At 29.7% G+C, this 14,532-nt stretch overlaps 2 protein-coding genes across 5 annotated transcripts in view; one reads left to right on the top strand and one right to left on the bottom strand.

Moving 5' to 3' along the window:
* Window positions 1-2,592: 2,592 nt before the first annotated feature.
* Window positions 2,593-5,027, top strand: LOC126857303 (odorant receptor Or1-like). Its single transcript, XM_050606598.1, has 5 exons — window positions 2,593-2,957; window positions 3,358-3,747; window positions 4,035-4,242; window positions 4,743-4,898; window positions 4,980-5,027. The coding sequence occupies exons 1-5, from the start codon at window positions 2,593-2,595 to the stop codon at window positions 5,025-5,027; spliced, it is 1,167 nt and encodes a 388-aa protein (XP_050462555.1).
* Window positions 5,028-8,840: 3,813 nt separating this feature from the next.
* The window catches only part of LOC126857302 (5-hydroxytryptamine receptor 2A-like), a 117,938-nt gene continuing 112,246 nt past the window's right edge, over window positions 8,841-14,532 (bottom strand). For all 4 annotated transcript variants that reach the window (XM_050606596.1, XM_050606595.1, XM_050606594.1 and 1 more), the window contains 4 exons: window positions 13,638-13,781; window positions 11,993-12,148; window positions 11,485-11,645; window positions 8,841-10,396 (listed from right to left, as the gene is read on the bottom strand). In XM_050606596.1, the coding sequence (XP_050462553.1) occupies window positions 9,904-10,396; window positions 11,485-11,645; window positions 11,993-12,148; window positions 13,638-13,781 (954 nt within the window). In that variant the 3' untranslated portion in view covers window positions 8,841-9,903. The remainder of the gene's footprint in view (window positions 10,397-11,484; window positions 11,646-11,992; window positions 12,149-13,637; window positions 13,782-14,532) is intronic.

Genomic DNA, 14,532 nt, shown 5'->3' with positions numbered 1-14,532 from the left:
GTAGTAACGTAATAAAATAAGAAAGCAAAATTTTTTTCACGCTCTTGTATAACGACGTCATTCGGTTGTTACAACATCTGACGCCAATGAGGGTTCAAAATCGATATAAACGGACGTCTGGTATTCGTACCTTCTCTTTCGTTGTCAAAAGCACGCCAACCATGGAAATATATCATTTGCAGCTACATTATCACAATGTGTGCAGTATGGATCATGAATACAATACCGGAACATGACAGCGAGAACAACGAGAATGATACTGTTTTACGTAGACTTGTTAAATTTCCTGAAAAAATGCATTCTAAATCAATATTATGTAATGCTAATATTAATATAAATTTTTTGATGGGTATATATAAAGCTATATATAGTTTGTTATAAGTATAAATTAAATATATATTTTTTTATGTTTGAGAAAGGAAGTTAAAGTAAAAAATTACAAAGATTTAAAATTTTTATCATCTTTTTCGTGTGATATATATAATCTAAATATTTTACCAACAGTCGGAAATTATGAATTCTTCGATATAATTATCTTCAAACTACCGCGCTATCATAGTGAAGCCTGAGAGTGGCTGTTCAGACGTTTTTCCTAGGATGTTTACTAAACTTTATTTAGTATCGCCACCTGCATAGCTTTAGAAGCTACGTTGAATTACATGTAGTCACAATTTTTTTTGTCGATAAAAGTTCGTTTGGTACATAATCGTATTATATTTTTATAAATTAGATATATAATATTTTATAAATTAGAGACATGTCTCATGTATAAATTTAATTATATATTTCATTAGCTGTGAGTGATCTTTTTTTTATTTCAGCAAACTCTATGAATATCAATACATGTTATTATTTTAAAATATTTTTATGTACATGTACATGTATGCACATTGTAAGTGTAATTCTCGATAGAGAGAAGAAAAAAAGAAAAGACAATAATCTTTAACAAAAAACTAATTATTTTTGATAACACAATTTCAAAGAATAAAATAATTTTCTTGATAAAATAATAAAAAGAACTTATATATTTTCTATAGAAAATAATTTACTGTATTTTTTATTAAGTAGTCTATATTAAAATATAATCTATTATAATAAATAATGCATAATTACGATAAAAAATTAAATATATTATTATTATTCTTGGAATAAAAGTGTCAATCTTATTAACTTATTTTTATTTTAATTATCTACAATTAGAGAATTTGTTTTCTAAATTTATTTTTCTAAAATTAATAATAAATACAGATGTAAGGAAAATAGAGGATTTATCTGAAATTTAATAATATATGTTATTTTGTAAAACATCATTAATATATTATAGTAATATAAAAAATATAAAATATATAAAAATATCTATTTATTTTTTTTGCAATTTTATTTGATCAATTCGTCGCACAATAAAATATTCTTGCAAAAATCTGTGGCCAATATAATCAAAATATAAAGTTAATACGTTCCACATTAATTTTACATGATTTTCCAATAAGCCGCGTGTTTATTATAATTTAATAGTACATGTATTATATAACGAGTATATTTAAATCTTTATTAAATAAATTTCTTCCTGTTTTAATACATTTTTCATAAATGGGAATAAACTTGTGGATTAAAAATAAATTTATGCATGGATTTTTTAAATAATAAATAAAATAAATAATAAATAATACATTATTTATCTTATTGTTGGTAATGCTTTCTAGATTTATTCCTTCTCTCTTGTTTTTTCATTTACTTATTAAACATGTTTAATTCTTTTTTTAAATTTCATTTTTTAATTGTTTAAAATATGATTTGTATAATACATCAAAAAATAAATTATATTTTCTCTCTAATATTATTTGCACAAAAAAATTACATATTTTTATTTGCCCTTTAATTGTGATATTAAATTATATTTTGTACAATGTATAAAAAGAATTATTATACTCACTTAAATTTCATTTTTGATCGCAAAAAAATTTTGATTTTGCGTCATATATAACATTTGTAGAACACCTTGTAAACACCGTGTGTATATTTAAGAAGTAAAATATCTTATAAAATCAATGGTTTGTAATTGTAAGATGAAAAGAAATATATACGATACGGTTATCTCTCTGTTTTAAGTGCATTTTTTTCTTATCTTCTTTTTTCTAAATTATTGTAAATAATTGTTGTAATTTGTGGAAGTAATTTAATAGATGAATAATTTGTTTAACTGCAAATGTATAATAGTAGAGATAATTGTTATACAAGAGATTGTAATGTTTGCGCGTACAGGATAATAATAACATTAATAGTATACCTGTGCCTTGCTGTATTATAGAAATTCTTATCGTGAGAGCCGATGAACAGTAAATATACACGCGGATAGAAAATTGTCGTCAATAATATATACAAATCGTCTCTTATCGATCGCTTCTTTGTTACGAGAAACTACTTCCGATTTTTAATATTTAAAAAATTCTTTTGTCTCGAAAAAAGTATTTATCTATGATAATAACAACGACGATATACAATTTCTTTCGATAAAGAAGCTACTATTAAGAAACAACATCGCGATATATGCAATGATAATGGAGGTATAGGGAGCTGCGGCAGACTAGAATAATGCATATACTCCCGGTGTCATTTGCTCTGTTGACTTACACCGGTTACTGGCGACCGGTGCATTTTCCTGTCAATTCGTTCAAATATTGGATGTATAATCTTTACTCCGCTTTTATGTTTGTTTTATTGCAATTGTTCGTGTTCTACGGTATAATTGACACTTTTGCCTTATCGGCGAATCTGGAGGAATTCATAGACAAGTGCTACCTGTTCCTTTCGATCTTTGGCGTTTCCTGCAAAATCGTACATCTCTTTATACGTCGTGGAAAAATCATCGATCTGAACAAGATGCTTTTGGAGGACAATTGTATTGCCAGAGATGTAGAAGAGACATTGATCCGAGAAAAATTTGACCGACACGTGAAGTATATAATTATTAAATAGAATAAATTATGACAAAATAATTTTATTAATTGTGAATAATTTTTACTTGTGTATACGTGCGTTATCAGATAAAACTAAAACGAGTTTTTTTTTCGTTATTGCTTTTATTCGCAAATTAATTGTTTTAAAGTGCTTCATACATCATTTACTCTGACTGGATAATAATATTTTTTACCTTTTCTCCTCTTTTTTTCCTTCTTATTTATTTTATAATAATTTTCTCTCTCTTATTATATATAACAACGTATATCTTGGATAATTTTTTAAAGCAATTTATGTAAAAATTTGCTTTTTCAATAACTTAAAAAAATTTGAATTGTGTATAGGTATTTAAAAATTCATTTTTAAATTTATTTTAATGGATAGTTTATAAATTTCTAGACGACTTACGATCACTTGCGAGATTCTCAATGAATCTACTGTAATATTCGCCACCTTCGCTCAATTTTATGTATTTCTGAAGACACGTAGCTTACCAGTGTACAAATGGACGCCCTTCGATCTGTCATCAATATATGTCTTCTTGCCTATATTGATATTCCAATGCGTGGCTTTGATATTATGCGCAAATTTCAGCGTCGCACATGAGACGCTAATTTCCGGTATGATGATCCAGACCTGCGCTCAATTTGAAATTCTGTGTCATCGCGCTCATATATTGCCGGCATTGCTGACAAAAGCTGAAAAGAATAGTAAGTCAGACGAAGATCTGATAGCACGCGAGAAGGCAATTATTCATGATCTGATATATCATCATCTTTATATTTATAAGTGAGTATTTATGGCAATTAAAAAAAGAAAAAGAATTTTATTTTTATGTAATATACATTTTATAGTCTTTCAATGATAAAAATATACACAAAGTTATCTTTTTTATAATTTGTTAATTATTTTTTTATGCAATTAAGCTATCAGTTATTGATTGAATACTATTAACACTAAATTAAATGCTACTTAATTTATCTATTTGTGTTAATTAGTTTACTTGACTTTATATAAGGAATAAATAATTAAATAATTTATAGAAATATTAACAAAAACTCCATATAAAACTGCAGATTTGCGCACACGGTCAATGCAACTTTTACAGTGATAATGTTCATTCAATTTTCCCTCATCTCCTTAGTCCTCTGCATGAGCATCTACAGACTATCTACAATGACGTCATTATTTACTCTCAAGTTTGCACACATGTTTTGTTATCTGTGCTCCATGCTCATGCAAATATTTCTTTATTGCTGGTATGGCAACGAAGTGACATTAAAGGTAGAAAATTATTGGAATTTTTAGATTGTTAATATATTGATGCAATAATTGTATTTATTTTATTTTTCTATTTTTTTAGACGCACAGAAAAACATAATGCTAACAGTTCTCAATTAAAATATATGTATAGTGTATCAAATTAAAATGTAATTATAAAATGTACTAACAATTTATTAGTGATGTTGTAAATTTTAACACTTTTCTTAATCATCTATTTTAAACACAAATTCAAATTCTTTTCCTTTATAAAAATGATTGAATTGTCTACCAGTATTTCTTAATTTTCCAAACTCATTTGTATCATTTAATTGCTCTAATAGTAATTTAATAAATATGTAAAATTAAATTAAACATTAAATAATAAATATATTTAGCAATTAAAAAAGAAGAGAAAATTGGAGAAAAGATGATTTTGAAAATGATATTAAGTCAAAATTATTAATTGGCACATATATTATATTAGCTAATTAATAATAATTGTTTTAATTAATTTCTTATAGAGTATCGACTTTGGCACTGTTATTTATGAAATGGATTGGACGCGACTAAGAGTCCGAGTAATGAAAGATCTTATGATAATAATGATACGTGCCGGCAAATCTGTTAAAATATCGAGCGGCTATCTAGTCACTTTAAACACCGAATCTTTTATGAATGTAAGTATTTGAAATTAGATAAAATTAGTTTTAAGATTCTAATAGTGGTGATATAATAGGCAAATCATCTCTTTTATGCAGATTCTCAAAGTGTCCTACTCGTCATATAATTTCCTAAAAGGCTCTTAGATGGAAAAAATACTATCTTGAACGCACTGATCTTTATTACATATTGTCATTTCTTTACTTATATATATTGTCTATATTTAGATACTTGTGTGTTCTAACAAGACAGAGATAAATAATTGTGTAATCATTTAATTTGAGTTATACCATTTTTTTGAAATTTAAAAACATCTCGTTTAAATTTTAATTCAATTTAATTAATTAAATATAAAATAATAACTTTTATTTTAACAAAAGAATGGTAATTATATAAATTAAAGTGATAAGGTATATATTTCATACTATTTTTCTCATGCTTTTTAAAAAATAACTTGGATCTGATATCTTGAATCTTGTAATGCCAAAAATTGCTAAAAAATATGGTCCTGAAAAAATTTGGCAATAAATGTTTTTGTATAAGAGGACGAGAGACCACACGATAAATAAATGAGACACATTAATACTTAGAGTAGAGGAATGGAGTTTTAGTTGCAGTATGTGCTTAAACACACTGATGCATGGAGAAACAGGATAGAATACTAACCGTTCGCTATTTGGAATCTTATAATTGCATCAACGATGGCAATCTCGATGTTAGCACATTAATTTTTAAATGCACAAACAATCCTGTAGAATATTGTTGTGAGAAATATCAGGCATTATGATATTTCTAAATCTCAATTGCAGTATTTTATATAAATAATGCAAATCTCTGAAAAATTTTGTAAGAATATTTAAAACAAATTCTAGATTTCCTTTATTTTATGGTCCTATAGTCCTATTATATTATATATGTGCCTATTTCCTTTATTATCCTTTATTTTGATTCCCCTATATTTTACATTTAATGATAAATATTTTTATCTGATTATGATATATTTGTTTAATATCTCAGAACAGTCATATTTAAAGCAAAATATGAGATACAATATGAGTATCAATTTGTCAGACGTTGCTTAAATATGTTTTTTTTATACGGGAGTTGAAAAGATATCTTACAAGTGATAGATGATAATCGAAAAAGTCGGATGTCAAGTGAATAATGGAATGGGAAAAAAAGTAAGAAATAACATTACTTCTGCGACAATTCGTAATAAAACCACAGAAAGAGATTGATATTTGTAAGTAGACGTTGTAAATATACATGAAACAGCATTCAAGTAAATTTCTTCAAACTTTTTTCCGTCATTTATTTCACTTTATGACTGCAAGGATATATACACATGAAGCATCGTTGTAAATAACATCCCTCTTCTTCTCTACCTCTTTCTTTCTATCTTTCATTCTTTCCTTTTCCTATTGCTTTTTCTCACTTCCTTTCTCCCCCTCTATCTCTTTTATTTTGTTTTTGCTTGATGCTTCCGCATAAGATTTCAAGTGAACATACTTGGCATTTACGTCAACAAATTATCATTTCAATAATTACGAGGTCTTAGAATTCGCTGGATAATATTTTCACCAATCTTATTCTTGTTTTATCTTGATATTTTTCCGCAAACATTTTCTTTGTTCTCATTTTAATATGCTCATAACTTTTTTTTATCAACTTTATAACTTTATCTATCCGTGTCGCTTACATAATGAAACAATATTTGCGGGAAGCGATGTTACTGAGCGATCGATGGCTGCTTCGATTTACAAGCGTTACGTGATCAACCCGATATCCCGTTATCCGCTGAACATTTTGCCGCATATATCGTTGTGGTATATCACAAACACAAATTGCTTACGATCAATTTTGTTATGGCACTTTGACAGGATATTATTAATGAGTATTAACCGCATCAAGCATTATGTATTTGTTTAGTAACCAAGCGGCACTATCGATCGTTTAACTAATTACTAAGCATTATTGAGAGATGCTGATTTTTTTCAACTTGATTAAACTACGTTTACATCAAACATAATAATCTGTTGTTATTAATCTTTCACGAAAATTTTAATAGTCGTAATGAAAATAGCTTTAAAATAATTTTTTTTTTGTTTTGTTTTTTTCAAGTGTTTTTTACTTGTGAGACCTTTTATTTCCATTAAAAACTGTTAAAAATGCTCGGCGGACAACGCTTTGTTCTTCTGTTTGGAGACTTACATAAATAAAAATAAACATGAACAAAACCTTATTTTATTAATTATGTCGTGCGAATAGTACGACGAACCACTGACATAATTAGATAGCGCAAGCGTATCCGATATTGCCGTCATTATTTCATAGCAACAATGTCGTCAGAAATAAGAAGAATTTACTTACAAATTAATTAAAGCGATTTAAATGTTCTTTGTGATTTAACTTTCTCTTTAATATTGATAATTATTTTTTTTTCTGTGCTGTATACGTATTTTTATATACATACGTTTCATACGTATACATTTATATTCAATAAATGCGTCATATATAGTATTAAAAGAAAGTTATCTTATGTAATAATAAAATTATTAAATAAAATAAATTATTGAAATAAAATCACCATAAGTTCAAATAAAAAATAAATTAAAAATATCTTTTATTTTTTGTTTATTATATAACTTTTTAAGAGTAACAGAGAAAGCATTATTTTATATTTGCGTATATTTAAAAATTAATTTAATAAAATAAAGTCTTATCATTTCTGACGAAAAAGAACTATTGTCGCCGTTTATCACAATCTGCCTAACATATTATTATAATTAGTCTAGAACTATATTTATTTCTAAATAGCGAGTCCAATAGCTCGTAAATAAATGTATAAATGAAATGAGTGCACACTATTTGGCATTTGGAAATAGACATTACAAACCCAACAAATGATTTCTCAATTCCTATTCATTTAGTATGTGGACATAGATCTGAATCAGTCGTTGCTCTGTAAATTAAACATCATCCCGCCATATTACGTAGTAAGATCATAGTATAGATGTTAAATATACCATTACTAACGTAAATTTAAAGGATTACATTCGCTATAAGACGCAGAATTGAATGGCAAGGCTAAAGTTACATTTTCGAATATTATTTAATTTTTTCCTTAGATAAAGATAAATTATGTAAAATAACTTTTTTTGTGATTGACTTTTTTCATTCTAGGATATTCATGATATGAGCTTAGATTGCGATATTAGATGCGATCATCGTCACGTTTTTTTATTGTTAATACTTATTATAATTATTAATCATCTTTCATTTATTCTACACATTAAGTGTTCGCATTAATATGGATTCGTGAAAATAGATTTACTTGTAATAATAATCCAACCTTTCTATTCAATTCTGTTACTTGTATTGATATTTTATTTATTCTGTTTTATAAAACTCTATACGAGAAAAGTCGCGTAAGCAAACCTTCACAAGGCGACGAAAATCTTTTATGCTTGAAAAATTTTCCAAGTACTTTTAATCTCAAATCAAATTAAAAAGCGTAAGATGTATTACCTAATTCACGAGATTGCGCTTTCTTATATATTTAAACGTTTTATTTATACACAATCGCGAAAGATCCACGAGACCTGTCATGGTCATATAATTACTCATGATGTATTTGCTTTATCGCGTTTTAGTTAATGTACACTTAGATTTGTCATTATTTGTATATACTTTGGAGACGAGTCAAGATTGAAAATTTTTTATACATAGCTATTTTAAAATGGTAATGCTCGGAAGTATGGTCGCTAAACACTATCGCGTGCTTACACAATACAGTTACGTATCAGAGCAAGTATTGTTCGCGATTTTTTCATATTATCAGAACGCATTTTAAGGAATCTTTACTGGACGATAAAATATAAGATTTGTCTTATTCACTTTTCGATTTATATATATATATATATATATATATATATATATATATATATTATTTATGAAAAAGAAATTTTATACAAATGTGTTGCTAAATGCTGTAGGTGCTAAAATAATATTTTTAATAGTCACTTATGGGCATAAAACTCATTTTTCTTTGTTTAAATAATATATTAAAAATTATTAATTAAGCACTTACATCACTTAGATACTCATATATATCTTCGTTTTTTAATTTTATTTTTACATTATAATAGAAGAATCTGATCATAACTTACGTTTTTTGAGCGATAAAAATTTTCACTAACATAAGCCATACATGTATCGCCCAGTTTGTGCGTTAAAATGTGCTCTGATTTTTATTTTGATAAATTAAATTCGTAAATTTGAATATCTATTTTAACGCTGGATACTTTTATAATTGAATAAAATCGCGAATAATGTTGTATTTGTCGTTAATCCTTCCAAGTAAGCGTTTTCGCAAAAATACTCTACGCTGGATCGTTTACATCATCATCGATTAACTATAATTAATGCTAGCCGCGAGTGAAATTTTAATTTTGAATTTAATTAATATTTACGGCAACGAGACATATTCGTTAAAAGTGACTATGAAATTAACGACGCGCAGCTTGATTACCTGGAACAGCTGTGGGAAGAAGCAGTGTTGTGTGGAATATCGTCTGTCGTGTCTAAATGTTGAACCGATACAAATACTAACATGATTTAAATGATATATATCTTAAAATTTTCAAAAAGATATACATTATTAACAAAAAAATTTAAAGAATAAAATTAACAAGAATTAACAAGATAAACAATTATATTAGAAAATAAAATAAAATACTCGTCAATTTTCTTCGAAGAGAGATCTAAGAAAAAAAATTAATAAAATATTATAATTGATAATTTTTTAATATCACATTTAGATGTAACTGAGTGCATGTATTTATTTAATATAATAATTCAATAATATTTAGATTTGAGCATCCAGAAATACCACACAACACCGAAGAAAACCCCGTTAACGTGCGTATATGTATATATATATATATATGTATATGTACAAGTTTTACGCATATCTCCCTCATTGGATCGCGCTCAACCGTGGCAAAGGAATTAAATCCACTGTCAGCGAAGTCCCCGCGTACCACCGCACAGCATCCTTTTGAATGCCTGCCGAAATTCCGGCGAGAACACAGTGTAAATCACGGGATTGAGGGTGCTGTTGAAATATCCGAGCCACAGGAACACACTGGCCACGAGCTTGGGCGGCTCGCAGGTCTGGCATGTAGCCTGCAACAGAGCGACCAGGAAGAACGGCAACCAGCAGGCGACGAAGGCACCGGTGATGATCGCCAGGGTTTTGGCCGCCTTACGCTCGCGCTTCGACTCGATTGTCTCGCGTGTGCGCTTCATGCACTTGACCACCTGCTGCTGCTGGCTCGTGCTGGTCGGATTCGTCAACGTCGTCGTGGTGGTCGTCGTTGAGACCGCTGTCGGCGTCACCGTCGTCGACGGCGTAACGTTCGCGCCGTTGTACGACGACGATTTCTCCGGCGAGATTGACGAGTGATCCGGCGTGGATCTCGTGATGGTGAACGCCGTCGACTCCTCGCGGGGCCTAGGGCCAGATAAATCAGAGTTACTTCGGTTAAGAGAGAAAAAGAGATGCTCATCTCTCTCCCTGGCTTGTTATCGCGAGAATAATGATGGCGGAGGCTGAGACTCGACGGGGTCAGTGATATTAAGAATCTTTATGAAAGATCGCCTAAAGTAGAAGCGATGTTAAATGAGGGCTATACATATATGAAGCCGCGTATATTAATTTCTTGATATATAGTAGGAGATATGATATCTTTAATAATAATATAATTATGAGAGATATATTAAGTTACAGTTGAGAAATATGAGAGAATTATGAGAAAAAAGATATATGATATGTGAAACCACTTTATGAGCGTATTGTCGAGATGTTTTGAAGCAAGATAAATAAATAGGCAAATTATTTTCCGTTACTTATAAAGCAGAAAATAGAAAAGCAAAGAAATAGCAAGAAAATACGAACACTTATTCAAAAATAAATAATGATAACAGTTATTTCAAAGAAAATATTTAAAGCATATACATATAGTATTATATAATATTAATCATAATTTAATTAATTTGCAAGAATTTTTATAATAAATCCATGCTTATAATACCAAGCACAATCAATTTTATAGGCGATAGAGCTTAAAAATACGCAATTATTAAACAGCGATAATATCCTTTTTGCGACAGATCAACAGGTAAACTCATACCTTTGTGTTCGTAGCAAAGACCTGCCCTTCACTGGCCATTGAGATAAAAACGTTTAAAATATGCTAAGCCGCTTGAGATAAAATACTGCGCGTTAAGAATATTTATTTATAGATTAAATTATGATCTCCCTGTAAAAAATGTGTCCTTGGCAAAATATAAGGAAGCAGACTAAACCTCATGAAGAATTTACGTCATTTTTCAACATCTCATTTGCGAGATTTATTCTACTTGGCTTTAACGCGTTGTTACTCCTCGAGCCCTTCAAAGTTTATTGCAACTATGAATAATGCAATACATTGTGTACAAAATTACAATCATGAAACATGTTCGACTATTGTTTAAGATCTAAATAATTCTGGATCTTGTGATAAAGCATCAGAAAAAGAAGGCAAAAAATCTATAAACTACCTTCTTGTAACCAGCCTAAGGATGCCTCTTCTTTCACGCGGTGGCTGAAGGATAGTGCCTGGCCTCTTCCTGATCCTTTTTCGCGCCGCTTGAAATATCCTCCAATACAGGATTAAGATGACTAAGAGCGGAAGATAGAACGTCGCGCAAGTTGCAAAGATCTGTGAGGTAATTTATATATATATATTTTTTTTTTCAGAATAATGGGTGCGTATAAAAAAATACATTTTACATTAGCAAAATTATACATAGTTCGGATATGAGCAACATTTAATCATAAATATTTATGAAAAACAGACTTTATATTTTCATATGAAGACATTTTTACATTTGTATAACATAATTGTATAACAATTTTTGAGAAAGACAAAAAAAATCATATTATGATCAACCACAATTAGCATAACGTTTTTCGATTTGTCGACACTTTTTCAAGCAATTCCATCGAATACAATTCGCGAATATAATCGCGTTTCAGATCCGTTCGCAATTCTCCGGAAGCATTCACCTGATATGCAGTATCCTGTGACACGAGACACGTCCCTTGGGCTATGCGGTTCAAATAATCAGGATCCTTCCATCCGAACTGAGGCGCTAATGAGATTCCTAAGGATATCACCCATACAGCGATGATCAGGCTGCCGATTCTTCTCGAATTCCTCGCCTTTAAATAGAAGAGCCGACTTTAACGTCTTACTGTTATTTCATCGAGAATAATTTTTCTCTCGGTTTCTATCGTATTGATTTTTACATTATATTAAATATCGTTTAAATATTCGAAATACATTCTCATCTATTCTTTATGCATACAATCAGTATAATGTATGCATTTCATATCATTAAAAATATTTTCATTGTTAAAAAATTAAACAATTTAAATAAGCCATGTGAAAACTTGTCATTTAATAATCAAGATATCTTACTAGCTCAAGCAATTTTATACCTTCCACAAGATTTTGTACATTACTAAAAACACTATCTTGTATCAGAAAATTAAACTTTTAATCAGACCTACTCGTAGAATTTTTTTTTTTTTTTGAAAAGAGAGAAAGGGGAAAGAAAGAAAGAAAAAGAGAGAGAGGGAGAAAAGCAAGCATATTAGTTTTCTCGTTCGAGAAAATTGCGGTGTCTGCTCTATCAGCGTATCTCCTTAGTCGACACATGACTCAAGTTAATTCCTCGCCAGTTCCATTATTTATAACGTAATCGATCCGCCACCTAAGGGACCCATACACCTGTTTCTATCAGTTGGGAAATGCAAGTTAGCCTTTAAGTTCAACCGGGCTGTCCGTTGCGTAGCTTATCAAACTCCAAGTTAATTTTGAACTAACTCTAAGCTCTCCGGAAGAGAGAAAGAGAGCATTACACCGAGAGTATTACATACTCGTCTCATCCCGGTTAAACTATATTTATGAACGGAAAGTTTTGACCGTTTCATTTTACGATCTTACCCTTTTTCATACTTCATGAGCAATGTTCCCTATAATTCTCGTTACATTCATGAATGTGCGCAAGAGAGAGAGCGAAATTTGCCTTCGTGCAATTTTCAACGAAAATTTATGAATGATTTTATTGAACTTTATTCACGTACTAAATATATAAAATAGTAAATGTGTACTGACTATATTAAAATATTTTTTTTGCAAAGTTTTAAATAAATATTGAATTTTTTAAAAATTTTATCTTTGATATAAAATAAACGACATTTATTTGCATTTTAAATTAAAAGAATATTAAAATATAATAAAATTACAAAAAATTAAAAATCTTTGTATATATATATATATATATATATATATATATATATATATATATATATATACTAATGTATGCACGACGTATCGCGTCGTAATGTATGTTCTAATGTATGCACGACGTATCGCGCATCAGATTCTATTCAGATTTTATGTATACCATTTTCAAACTGATAAAATAGTATTTTCCTCCATCATACAATGGTCTCCCTATTCAAAAGATCCACGATACGTCATGCAGTTCTACGCGATCTTGCTCGCGTCAACTCCCACGCGACTCTTTTTCCATCTCGTCGACGTGGCGAGAGCAATGTAAATGACAGCGGATAACAAAGACTGTATCATTCGCATCGAACAATTTCCGACTTCCTCTCGATAACCGCAACGGCGTTAATTAACCTGTATATAATTGATATTGGTGACTGCCCAATATCTGTCGACCGCGATAGCCACCAGATGCAATATCGAGGCTGTGCAACATAGAACGTCGCTGCTGGTCCACATGTCGCAGAGCACCGGACCGAGTGACCATCCCGAGTTTATCTGCAATAAACAGAATTATCTATCATAGAGCGTGAGCTTAGCGCGGGCTGCAAGCATAAGCGGATAATCGATGTGGCCGCGAAAATCGCAAGTCTTGGACCAAAGTGTTTCGAAATAAAATAAGCGCACTGAATAAGTGATCGTTCATCAGTAAATGTATCAATTTTTCCGTTTTGTCACTTTTATATAAGCAATATAAATGTATCTTTGAAAATACGACAGTATTAGTATAATTATAAATTATAACGTATAAATTATAAAAAAATTAAAATACAATTAGTTTAATTTTTTATTTATCGTAGCTTCTTATCACTCATTACTATACTATATCGCACACTTATATATAGTCATCTTTAAAAATATTATTTACCAATACGATATTTATATGTAAATATGTGTAAAACGCAGTTTTTGCACACATAATATATATGACAGAAAAATCGATGAATAAATGGAAATTATTTTAGCTGCGCTAACAAGGATTGATTAGTTGATTAATATGTTAAGGATTGCACATAGTTTGGTGCGACAGTTCGCCGCGCAGTAAGGAGAAAATACGGATTGAGGGTCGAAAGGGAAAACATTTGAGCCATATGGCAGGACGGTGGAACGGAAAGGGAGGTAAGAGTGATGTTGTAGAAGAGTCGGCTAGAGAAGGGAAGAGGGAACTCTGATGCATGCCTGCTTAAAAGTCCATTCATGGTATTGGAATCTATCTTCGAAAGCCAATCGCGTCCCTTGTCCTCCTTTC

The sequence above is a fragment of the Cataglyphis hispanica genome, chromosome 21 (assembly GCF_021464435.1).
Source record: "Cataglyphis hispanica isolate Lineage 1 chromosome 21, ULB_Chis1_1.0, whole genome shotgun sequence".
In the NCBI taxonomy this organism is placed as follows: domain Eukaryota; kingdom Metazoa; phylum Arthropoda; class Insecta; order Hymenoptera; family Formicidae; genus Cataglyphis; species Cataglyphis hispanica.
This window is presented reverse-complemented; position numbering and strand designations above follow the sequence as displayed.